Source organism: Eschrichtius robustus, chromosome 11 (genome assembly GCF_028021215.1).
Source record: "Eschrichtius robustus isolate mEscRob2 chromosome 11, mEscRob2.pri, whole genome shotgun sequence".
NCBI lineage: Eukaryota > Metazoa > Chordata > Mammalia > Artiodactyla > Eschrichtiidae > Eschrichtius > Eschrichtius robustus.
Window position 1 is genome coordinate 46,377,809 of NC_090834.1, and position 12,915 is coordinate 46,390,723.

Genomic DNA, 12,915 nt, shown 5'->3' on the forward strand with positions numbered 1-12,915 from the left:
TAGGTCCATTTATCCGCAGATTTTTTTCCTCTAAATACGTACTACAGCACTACATGATCCATGGTTGGCTGACTCCATGCATGCAGAAGCAAGGATATGGAGAGACCAACTGTCAAGTTACACGTGGATTTTCAACTGCACAGAGGGTCAGCACCCCTAACCCCCATGTTGTTCAAGGGTCAACTGTTTTCACCTATCAGATATATATTATTCAGTAGAGTTGAAGTTATCAAAAGTATAGCTATTACTCACTTTTCCTTACCATTTATACTCCATGATGAAACTTTCACAAGAGAAGGTGTGCTATTCCAGTCTCCTTGCCAGACATTTTTTTCTTGGTAATCAAATTTATTTATAAGGTATCATTGTTACACATTTTAAGTTTACTGTTTGATGAAGTTTGACAGCTGTATATTCCTGTGTAACTATCATCCAGATCATGATACAGAAAACTCCCATCATCCCAGAAACTTTCCTCTTTGTAGCAGATTTCCTCCCTGCCTGCCCCTTACTTGACCCAAGCAATCACTGATCTAACTCCTAATACCATAGATTAGTTTTGCTTCTTCATATAAATTGAATCTCATACTAGGCATTCTTTTGTGTCTGGCTTCTTTGCCTCAACAATGTCTGCCAATAATATTACATGCATTGGCAGTTATTTCGTTTTTATTGCTGAGTAGTATTCCATTGTGAATATACCACAGTTTATCCACTCATTTATTGATGGGCATTTGCATTATTTGCACATTAAGCTGCGATGAACATGCAACAGTCTTTTGGTGATCATGTTTTTGCTTTTCCTTAATAAATACCTAGAAGTAGAATTTTAGAGCTATAATATAAGTATATATTTAACTTTATAAGGAAGTGCCAGACTGTTTTCCGAAGTGGTTGTACTGTTTTACTTTCCGGCCACCAATGTCTGAAGAGTTCAGGTTTCTTGCCATATTTTATTTTAGGGAATTTTCACTTACTTTATCTCTTTCTCCATATGACTAGAGGTTTTTTGGTTTGTTTTATTGGATTAGCACTTCGATGATGAAGTTATGAATTTTCAAAGAGCCAAAAATCTCTTTGCAGATGAACAAGGTGGAAGTCTAAAGTCAAAACATGACATGAAAAGCAAGATTTTAGCATGCTCTGGCTTCATGTGTTATCAGAAAGAAAGACGGATTTTATCCTCAGACTTTTAATGGCAGCCAGTTGGCTGAGACCTTACTCTAACACCTCTTTCAGAGTCCCTGCTGCTGCTTGAATTGTAAAGGCTGCAATTGAAATGTGTTTCTTTACTTCTTTCCAGGCTGAACGAGGATCTGCTTTATTTTCAATATCAAATAGAGCATCAAAGATGCCAGGAAATGATTGGCCAGCATATTTGTTGTGGCTGCTTGGAGCAAAGATGATGTGCCTAGTAGAAAAAAAACAGAGGACAGGTTGAACTGAAGCATATACATATATTATATTTTATATGCTTTTTCTTTATTCATTCTGCTGTGTTAGACCATATCTTACTAAGTATTCTGTGTCTCCTCCTGGCATTTACTTTAGTTACTCCAAAATAAAAACATATATAATTGGTTTGAGATACTTAGTTAATGGTATATTTTTAAGCAAAGAAAGGAGTTGATAAGACGCATCTCGTGAATCATATGTTGCCAACCCATGCAATTGGAAGTAAGTAGATTCTTTCCTGTAAGTGATGGGCATTAGTTGTCTAACTGCCTAGACATCCACAAACTGACATCCGTGAAGCATGGATAATTTATGGATATGTTTAATAAGAGATTAAAAAAAATAATTACCTCTGTATTCCCTTTTTTAGAGATTCAACAAGAATGACAGTTGTTCCCAGTACTCTTCAGACATTAAAAAGCAATAATTAAAGAAGCTTGTATTACAAAAATATCACAAGTGATAAGGATAATAAAGCCCATTCCACAAAGGTAAAATGGCTATATATGGGTTGCCCACAAAGACACTCTTTTTTGATCTAGAAGGAAAGTTTGCAGTTGATTTCCTACTTCATAAGTAGCTCAAGAGATCAAGTTACTTCTCTCCCCAGTGTGTGGAATTCTGCCTTCCACAAACGTACATATTTTATTAAACACTCTTATCAGGAATTAGGCCCAACAGTCAAATCCTAGAGCTGCTTCAAGCTGTAAATCTACTGTAGGCCACAATATGGAACTCTATGTAAAGTCACTATATTAATGGTCAAAGAGAAATTTATAATGTAATCATTTAGATTTCCCGAAGTACATCAGGATTTATTGCTCTTGGCTTTTAAATTTTAGTATGGCCTCAAATGGATCTTATTAAAACAAGTATATGTGCTAAACTGTTTATAAACATTAATATTCTGACATATATAAGCTGAGATTAGAGATACAGGTCACAGGTATTCCTTATTATACATGCCGTCTTCTGGAGAATTGTAAAGGGAGAGTATAGTACAATATTATTGATACAGCAATCAAGTAAACCTGATGAAATTGTAAATGGGGTGTTTTCCTAATTTCTTTCTGATCATTAGTGTGTAGAAATGCCATAGGTTCCTGTATATTTATTATGTGTCCTACAGCTTTACTGAATTCATTTATTCTAATAGTTTTTTTGTGGAGTCATTAGGATTTTCTACATGTAGTACCATGTCATCTGCAATAGTGACAGTTTTACTTCTTCCTGGTTTGGTTGTCTTTGATTGACTTGTCCTAATTGCTGTGGCTAGGACTTCCAGTACTATGTTGAATAAAAGTGGTGAGAGTAGGCATACTTGTCTTGTTCCTGATCTTAAAGGAAATGTTTTGGGTTTTTCACCATTGAGCATGATGGCAGCTGTGGGTCTGTCATATATGGCCTATGTTATGTTGAGATACACTGCCTCTGTATCCAGTTTGTTGAGACTTTTTTTTTTAATTCTCTGTGCGGCATGTGGGATCTTAGTTCCCCGACCAGGGATCGAACCCATGCCCCATGCAGTAGGAGCACGGAGTCTTAACCACTGGACCACCAGGGAAGTCCCGTTGAGACTTTTTATCGTGAGTGGATGCTGAATTTTGCCAAATGTTTTTTCTCTATTGAGATGATTATATGGTTTTTATTCACTTTGGTTGGGAATTTTTTTCTTTCAGCACTTTGAATACATCATGCCACTCCCTTCTGGCCTGAAAAATTTCTGCTGGAATATCTGCTAATGGTCTCAAGAGGATTCTCTTGTTCATAAGTTGTTTTTCTCTTGCTGCTTTTAAGAGTCTCTCCTTATTTCTACCTTCCTTGCCATTTTAATTATAATTTTTCTTAGATGGGTATCTTTTGGTTCATCTTATTTGAAATTGTCTCAGCTTCCTGGATCTAGGTGTCTGTTTCCTTCCCCAGGTTGGGGAAGTTTTCAGCCCCCTTCTCTTTTCTTCTGGGACCTCTATAACACAAATGTTGTTTCACTTGATGTTGTCCCAGAGGTCCCTTAAGCTGTCATCACTTTTTTTTTTTTTTTAAAGTTTAATTTTATTTATTTATTTATGGCTGTGTTGGGTCTTCGTTTCTGTGCGAGGGCTTTCTCCAGTTGCGGCGAGCGGGGGCCACTCTTCATCGCGGTGCACGGGCCTCTCACTATCGCGGCCTCTCTTGTTGCGGAGCACAGGCTCCAGACGCGCAGGCTCAGTAATTGTGGCTCACGGGCCCAGTTGCTCCGCGGCATGTGGGATCTTCCCAGACCAGGGCTCGAACCCGTGTGCCCTGCATTGGCAGGCAGATTCTCAACCACTGCGCCACCAGGGAAGCCCCTGTCATCACTTTTAAAAATCCTTTTTGCTTTTTGTTGCTCAGTTTGTGTGAGTTCCACTACCTGTGTTCCAGGTCACTGATTCTTCCGCTTCCTCTAGTCTGCTAGTGAACCACTCTAGTGTCTTTTTCAGTTCAGTTATTGTATTCTTTCTTTAACACCATGACTTCTGTGTGGTACTTTCTTATATTTTCTACAAGTTTCTCAGCGTTTTCACTGTGTTCATCCATTCTTCTCTCACATTCAGTAGCATCTTTTATGACCACTACTTTGAACACTTTATCAGGTAGATTACTTATATTTGTTTAAGGAAGTTTTTTTCCGGAGGTTTTGTCTTTTTTTTCTCTGTTTGTAACATATTCCCGTGTTTCCCCATTTTGCTTGACTCTCTGGAAGAGGTGCTGTTTCATCTAATGCACAGAAACCAACAGTCTTGACAGAGTAGCCTCATGTGATAAACCTTATGTTCAACCTTTCCCTGGCTCTTGGTTGTCTCTCAAACCTCTGTGATTCTCCAAGCCACCTACTTTTAATAGCTCCCAATAGCTGAGTGTGTGCCAAGACCTGTCAGTGTACCAAAGGGGAATATCTCAGTCAGCACTTAGATTCCGGATGATTGGAAGCCAGGCCCTCAGGCAGCAGCTTTTAAAGTATGCAAATATATACCATTCTGTGGAACACAAGAGTAGGTCTGGTGGCCACTAGAGCCAGGTCATATGAAGGTGTCCCCTGGGTAGCAGTCAAAACTCGGGGCTCCAGACAAGTGTATAAGCTCCTTTCTGGTATATACTAGCAAGCTGTAGCAAAGCAGAGGGAGAACGTAAAGATGGCGTTCCCCGGCCCGTGTTCCCTGAGAGGAGCTCCACAGGCCTCCAGATGTGTGCCAAGCCTGAAGGCTGCCCCTCAGGCTGAAGCTCCAGGACAGGCAGATAGGCCTCTTCTACGGAAAGGTGGGGGGGGGGGGGGAGGGGGGGTTCCGCCTGCTCTCTGTGCAGTGACCTGAAGGTGGCAGCCTCCCAAGCACTGACTCTCAGATCGTTGTAACCCTGTGGGACCCAGGAAACAATCCCACCTGGCCGCCAGAGGCAGGGGATGAAGGGGTATCCCCTGGGCAGCAGCCGCAAAAGCTGAGGCATCAGACGTGTAAGAGTTCCCCTGAGAGATGCTGGTTCTCTGGCGCGTGGCAAAGGGAGAGCATGAAGACAGCACCTGCCCTCCTAGCTCTCCGGTACAGTTTACAGTCAGCCCTTAGATGGGTAATGTGTTTAATCAGAGTCCTGCCTCTCGGCCTGCAGCTGTGATTATAAGCTTACAGCCTTCTTTCCCTGGAAGACAGCCTTTGGTTCTGCTGCCTCTCTCTTGCTGTGCCTGACAGTGGTAGGTGTTTAAGATCTATTCCTATGACACCTGCAAACATAATCCCCTCTGGTCACCAGAGCCAGGCAATGTAGAGGTATCCCCGGCAGCAGCTTCAAAAATCAGGGTGCCAGAAAAGGGTATAAGCTCCCTTCTGAGAGATAATGTCAAGCTGGAGTGAGGCCGAGGCAGAGCGCAAAGACTGCTTCTGCCAGCCTCCATTCCCCGAGAGCACTCCGTAGGCTTTTAGAAGTGCGCCAGAACAAAAGCCGTCTCCTCAGGCCAAAGCTCCTGGACAAGCAAATGAGCCTCTTTCTCAGAAAGACGGGGGGTGTTTTTAGTCTGCTCCCTGGGCAGTACCTTGGGGATGGTAGTCTGCCAAGAACTGTCTCTCCAGTTGTTACAGCCTCATGGGATCCAGGAATGCAAGCCCTCCCCCGACCCCCGACCCTGAGCCAAGCAATCAAGGAGTGTCTCCTGGCGACAGCTACAAAAACCAGGACACCAGATGCAAAAGGCAGAGTACCAGCTGCAAATAAAAGCTCCCCTCCAGAGATACCGGTGCTCCGGAGATCAGCAGAGGGAATGCATGAAGATCACCACCTTCAGGGAAGAGGAGGGAAAGAAAGATAGTGCCCGCGAGCTTTAGCAAGGCAGAGGAAGAGCGGAAATCGACACCCACCGGCCCCCATCTCGGAGAGTATCCAAACAGGCCCCTGCCCCTCCAGCCGGCGCTCTAAGATCAACAAACGAATCTCTTTCACATAAAATCTGGGTGCTTTTAAGGACTGCCTCTGTGCTGGGCCCTGTGGCAGATGAGTTCCAGCGAGTCCTTTCAGCCTGAGCAGTTTCTCAGTTCTGTACCTCCCTTTGGTCTTAGGGATGCAGCAGCTTTGTTGGTTCTCAAAGCCAGATATTTGGGAGGCTTACCTCTCAGGCACAGGTCCTAAAAGTTGAGGTGGCTGATTTGGGTACAAACCCTTTGCTGTGGGCTGCTGCCCCAGGAGTGGGCTTTGTGGCAAGATAGATTGGGCCTCAGCCTCACCTACCCACATCCACGGGGCCTTTTTCTCCTTTGCCTGATGTGAAGGAGTTGCTCAGCTAATCTTCAGGTCTTTTTCAGAAGAAACTGTCCCATCTGTAGCTATAGATTTGGTATGTCTGGGAGAGGTGAGTTCAGTATCTTCCTACATTGTCATCTTGAACCACCTCTCCCTGGCTTTAGAATATAGTCTTCATGTTCAATTAATAGTTCCAAAATATGTGTTTACCCTTTGACCTTGAAATCTCAGGTACTGATTATAGAGATATTAAAACAAATATGCAAGTAGGGCTCAGGGACATTTTATAGCAGTACTTTTCATAATACTAAATAATTGAGGGGCAAAATCTAATTAAAAACTCAATAAGGACTAAACAAATTACACATGAAAGCCATACAGTGGAACACTATGCAGCAGATGAGAAGAGCTAAAATTATATATATTGGGCTTCCCTGGTGGCACAGTGGTTAAGAATCCGCCTGCCAATGCAGGGGACACGGGTTCGAGCCCAGGTCCGGGAAGATCCCACATGCTGTTGAGTAACTAAGCCTGTGCACCACAACTACTGAGCCTGCGCTCTAGAGCCTGTGAGCCACAACTACTGAGCCCGTGAGCCACAGCTACTGAAGCCGGCACGCCTAGAGCCTGTGCTCCACAAGAAACCCACTCACCGCAACAAAGAGTAGCCCCCGCTCGCTGCAACTAGAGAAAAGCCCACGTGCAGCAACGAAGACCCAACACAGCCAAAAGAATAAATAAGTAAAAAATAAATAAAGTTATATATATAGACATAGATCTCTAAGATAAATTTTTACCAAAAGCAGTTGCAAAGTGATATATGGTCCCATTTATGTAAACAGAAATGAATAAATAATAAATAAATAACTATACATGTGTACATAACTGCATTCAAAATTTAACATCAAACTCATCACTGATTTTCCCTGAAGGAAATAATAGAAATGTCTGGGTGTTAGCACTGTCCCTTTTTATTCTATGTAATTGTACAGAGCCTGAATTTGAAAAAGAGATGTTTTGCTTATAAATCATATAAATTAAAAAATAAGGACTTCCCTGGTGGTCCAGTGGTTAAGAATCCATCTTCCAATGCAGGGGACGCCGATTCGATCCCTGGTCGGGGAACTAAGATCCCACATGCTGCGGGGCAACTAAGCCCGTGCCTCAACTACTGAGCCCGTGGGCCACAACTACAGAGCCCGTGAGCTCTGCAGCCCACGCACCACAAGTAGAGAGAAGCCGACGCACTGCAACGAAGAGCCTGTGCACTGCAACAAAAGATCCCACGTGCTGCAACTAAGACCCAATGCATCCAAAAAAATAATTTTTTTAAAATACCTTTAAAAAACAAAGAAATAAATATATAAAGATGGACTAATGATAGGCAAGAGAGGATTAATGTGTAGATTGGCTTTCAACCTTTGATTTGATTTATGTAAATACTTAACTGATGGCTGCTATTTCATTTGTATTGATAAACATTTATCTTTACATTATGTAAGCTATTATAAAAATAGCAGCCATTTACTGAGTATACCCCTCTCTGAGCTAAATCTTCTGCATGCCTTAAATCCACAAACCTATGGGGTAAAAGCACTGTAATCTCCATCTACAGCTGAGGAACCTGAGTCTTAGAGAAGTAAATTTGCCCAGGTCACACTTAGTATTTGGCAGAGCTGGGCTCTAAATGCCTGGGCTTGTAATCAGTTAAATTATTACTAATATTTATAAGAAAGGTAACATAGATATATCTTTTGTATATGTTATTTGATGATAAACAGCCTCGTAAAATAGCAATTATCACCATCCTAATTCAGATGAGCAAACCCTAGATATGACTTGCTCTAAGTCACACATGTGCAAGTGAACTAGAACACAGATTTTCTGACTCTAAATGCTAGGACCTTTCTAATTTTTACCAAGAAACCGTGGCTTAAAATGTACCTAAAAAAACTGGAGGCTATCCAAAAGCAGCCAAGATACTGAAAGAAAACCTGAGATAGACATAAAAAAAAAAAAGCACGATATTTCTTTAGGGGAAACTATGGCATCCATGTTCAAAAACGTGAAATGTTATATGGAAATAGATCTAGAGTAATTCTTTTTGACTTTGGAGAGCAGAACAGGGTCAGAGGGAGAAAATTACAGGGAAATATATCTTTATGAAGAAAACTTTCTATTAAGTAGACCTTTCCTAAAACAGAACGAACTTCCTCATGTGGTAGTAAGCTTCCATTCACTGGAAGATTCAAACAGTGGCTGGATAACTACTTTTCTGAGATCCTACAGAAAAGATTCATGTAGAAAATTGAACTACATGAGCTCTAAGATCCCCTTTAAGATTCTGTGTCTTTTCGATTTTGTTACAAGAGTTCTTTTTCAACTATCATCTGCCATTTACATCTGCAGCAAAGCAATACACAATATGAAATTAACTTTTCTGATAGTACAAATTATACTGTTATGCATGATCTCACCCATATTTCCTTCAGTATACATATCCACTTTCCACTTGTCTGATAGCAGGAGTGTGAAGCAGACCTTGGGTATGCTGGTTTTGGTCACAGTGACATATTTGGTGTCCTTTAGTGGAACAGCTGTTGCCTCCTTACCTATAGAATGGCCTCCCTGGTAAACCAAGGGGATCGATGAATGCTCTTTCCAGGAACATCAGTTGGTCATTCATAATTCTCACTGCAGTGGGGCTTTGAGAATAAGAAATAGATAATTAAAACCCTTACCATGCAACCACATTTTAAAATATTAAATAAGGATAAGGCATGAGGAAATAACCTTCTAAACTCATAAATTTTTTTAAAGAAAATGCATATAAAACACACAGTAAGGCTCATATGGTAAGCTACATATAACAGCAGGGGCATCTTTCTATTATTTATAATAAGCAGAGAGACTGATTGGGAAATGGTTTGTTTTGTTTTTCAAGATCACAGACCAGAAAGAAGTGAAAGACATTTTTAATTCTTTGTAGGAGGAGAGCCAGGCCTCCTGCAAAGGTAGGCAGGGTGGACTGCCAAGTTGTTCTTGATAAATTAAACCAGTTAATTCTACTGTGGAAGAAAGGAGCAGAGTAAAGGCTAAACAAGACAGAATGAAGGGAAGTTGCAGGAGTCTGCAAGGAGGGAGACAGCTGCTCCTAGTGGGCAGGGAGTCCCCTCCACACTTGGAATCTGCCAGCTCTCTTTTGGGGTGCTGCATAAGTTCCCTAGGCTGTCCTACAACCCCAGGGAGAGAGAGGGCCCTCACAATGACTGATACAGCTTTCTGCCCGGATGGGAGGTGGCAAAGCTTATTCTGATAAATCTGAAAAAAATTAAGAAATGCGACATGGACCGTAAGGTGGAACAAATTATGCTTGTTAAATAATGCTTTGAGTATAACTTTTAAATTATTTTTCAACCTACCAACGGCACGAGGTTAAATGAAACGCAAAAAAAAAGTATTAGTAAAGAAAGAATTTCTACACCGTTCACAGGAATATTGTGACTGTAGTAAAATATGCCACAAATGCATTTAAACCCATAGAATTATGAATTACCAGAAATAGTCAGAATTCTTATCATGCAAATTCCTAAAGACATGTCTCCTTGGCCCTTGCCATGGGATGAGTTTTTAGTCTATCATTCCACAGCTATGTTCCTCAAACTTTAATGTGAATACAAACTACCTGGAGAGTCTTGTTAAAGCACAGAATTCTAATGAAGCAGGCCTTATGGGGTCTGATATTCTGCCTTTGTAACAAGCTCCCAGGTGATGTTGATGTTACTGGCTGGCAGACCATAATCTGAGTAGCAATGATTCAGAGTTGAATGCTTCTGTAAGTGTACCCAGTGCATTCCAGTAACCAGAATGCTTTTCCAAACAGTAGGGAGCTTTACATTTGAAACTTACTTATTCAGATCAACTTGTGAAAGTCTTCTATGAAAATCTGAAGCGGACTTTGAGAAGTTTTTCACAGCAGAAAATAAGGAATCTTTTTTAAAAAATAGAAAAGTAGAAGGGAAATTAGTAAGCATGAGTGCTTCATATTTCAAAGGTTCATTTTCCAACCCCCCCCCATTCCAGATTGCTGTGACTGAATAGATGTTGAAACTGTTTTTCTACTGAGTCTTCTTGCAGATCCATGGAAATTATTAGAAAATATTGTAACAAAGAAATAATGTATAAAATTGAAAATGGCAAAATCGGTTCTTAAGGAAATAACAGATTTCAAGAGTTTAGGACATAAAAAATCCTTTTAACTCAATTTATCAGAAACCCAGCATTCATTTATTTATTCATTCAATACTTACTTATTGGGACAACTCTTCATATAGATCTAAGCACAATTTTCTAAATTTTCTTTGCTTCAGTTTCTAGATCTTAGTGCCTGCTGCTCGTCGTAACTTTCTGAAGGTTACTAATTCTTATGTAATTATGTTCCAAAGCCTTTACTGACCACCTGCTACTCATTCTCAGCACCCCTATAGTACTCTCTGTGCACCCCTTTAATAGCTTATCCCCTGCATTTTGTCTTCTCCTTCCCCATGAGAATTTAAGCTCTTTGAGGACAATGACTATTTCTTTTTTTTTTTTTTTTTTTTTTTATTTATTTATTTTTGGCTGTGCTGGGTCTTCGTTTCTGTGCGAGGGCTTTCTCTAGTTGCGGCAAGCGGGGGCCACTCTTCATCGCGGTGCGCGGGCCTCTCACTGTCGCGGCCTCTCTTGTTGCGGAGCACAGGCTCCAGACGCGCAGGCTCAGTAGTTGTGGCTCATGGGCCTAGTTGCTCCGCGGCATGTGGGATCTTCCCGGACCAGGGCTCGAACCCGTGTCCCCTGAATTGGCAGGCAGATTCTCAACCACTGTGCCACCAGGGAAGCCCCAATGACTATTTCTTAATCTTCCTTATATCTCCCAGGAAATAACACAGCACTTGGTACACAGTAGACTCTCAGTACATATTTGATAACTTTGATATATACTAAGAATATGTACTCCCAGAATAATAAAAGAAAATGGTTGCAATAAAACAGTAATAATAGCTAACATTATGAGCACTAAGTGACAGTCACCATTGTTTCCATATACCAACCAAATGAAATCTCCACAGCAATCTTGGAAACATTTTATTTTACTATTTCACTCATAATAAAACTGACACATAGAGGGGTTAAGTAACTTTCTTAAGGTCACACAATGACCAAATATTAGAGCCAGGATTTGAACCAGGAAACTGCTTCCAGACCCAACGCTTAATGCTCCTACACTACACTACACTACATTTCACTTCTGCTTTGCAGGAGATACATGATGTGGAATAGCAACCACAAAATGGCCAGATATAAAAGGAAAGAATGCTTAAAACCATGTAAAAAATCCTCCATGTAGAAAAACATTAATAGGTAAATGCTATAATAATAATGATAATAATGTAATACTACATATATGTAGTGGAAGTGGTGGCTTTCTCTACTTTCCAATCTTTGTGTAATATTGTTACATTTTAATAGTATTGTTCTTATAACAAAACATTTTTAAAGGCAGCAATATGGGGAAAATATTTACCCACCCAATGTTTGTAGCACTAACTTAGCAAAATGGATTCATCCTACAAATATCAAACTAAATCACATTCTTTAATAGGTGTTTAAAGTTTTTTTTCGATAAGTCAGGATTAAGAAATGAGGCAGGGATAAATTCTAGGATGAAATAGTATGCATGGATGACAATAGGAGGTGATATCTTAAAACTCTAACTTAATGATTATAAAATATCTGTCCAGCCATTTCTTACCAAATGATACTTGATGGTCTCTTAATTGTTGGTCATAATTCTTGGATAAACTGTAGATATCTGTTGCATAGTTTTCCAAAGTTTTTGCATAGTCTTGAATGTTGAAAGGAATGATTTTAGAGTCTGCAAGCTCATAAACCAGTGCTCCTCGTAATTGAGCTACAGCAAGCTGTTTTTGAAACGTGGGGTCATAAAAATTCTCTACCAATTCAAATGTCTCGTAAATTGTATGGTATGTTGGATAGCTGCTGTAATTATCTGTTTTCTGAAAAAAAAAAAAAAAGGTGGGGGGGGACCGAGTATATACAAACATTAAATACTCAAATTATAATATTTTATGGAATCATAAAATGATCGTATTTAAAAACATAACCATACGGTACCCTGAGTTTTATCACGAGTGAAAAAAGTTACGTCTAATTAACTAAAACCCCACCACCAAATCTTCACCCATTTAAAATTTTACCATTATTCATTTTATAATTCATATAATCTTTGTTCAAAACACTGCTTCTTGAAAATTTTCCCTATTGCTTTGTTGACAATTAAATTAAGGAGAACATACTCAAATTGCATACCAGCACAGTTTAAAATTATCTATCAACTGATTGAGAATGAAAGGTTCTGAGCAGCTAAGTATTGTTATAGCTGAAGGATTATTCAGCTGACACTTTAACAACACAGGTTTGAACTACAGGGGTTCACTTATACATGGAATGTTTTTCAATAAATATGTACTACAGAACTACACGATCCCGAATGTAAAGCTATGTGTGGGTTTACAACTGCTGGGAGGGTTGGCACCCCTGTTGTTTAAAGGTCAACATTTCAGCCCCTTCCCTGCCTTCCCAAACAGTATATAACCACATGCCATTTAACCTTTGTTACAAAATTAAGGGTTACCATTATAAACATAAATTATT

General features: G+C 40.1%; 1 protein-coding gene across 2 annotated transcripts in view; it reads right to left on the reverse strand.

Annotated features, from left to right (window-relative positions):
• NAALAD2 (N-acetylated alpha-linked acidic dipeptidase 2) overlaps positions 1–12,915 on the reverse strand; it is a 55,942-nt gene continuing 43,027 nt past the window's right edge. The window contains exons 16-19 of one of the 2 annotated variants that reach the window (XM_068556646.1): positions 11,993–12,257; positions 10,111–10,192; positions 8,814–8,906; positions 1–1,411 (exon numbers count right to left, since the gene is read on the reverse strand). In XM_068556646.1, the coding sequence (XP_068412747.1) occupies positions 1,219–1,411; positions 8,814–8,906; positions 10,111–10,192; positions 11,993–12,257 (633 nt within the window). In that variant the 3' untranslated portion in view covers positions 1–1,218. The remainder of the gene's footprint in view (positions 1,412–8,813; positions 8,907–10,110; positions 10,193–11,992; positions 12,258–12,915) is intronic. The other variant, XM_068556645.1, reaches the window with a different exon arrangement.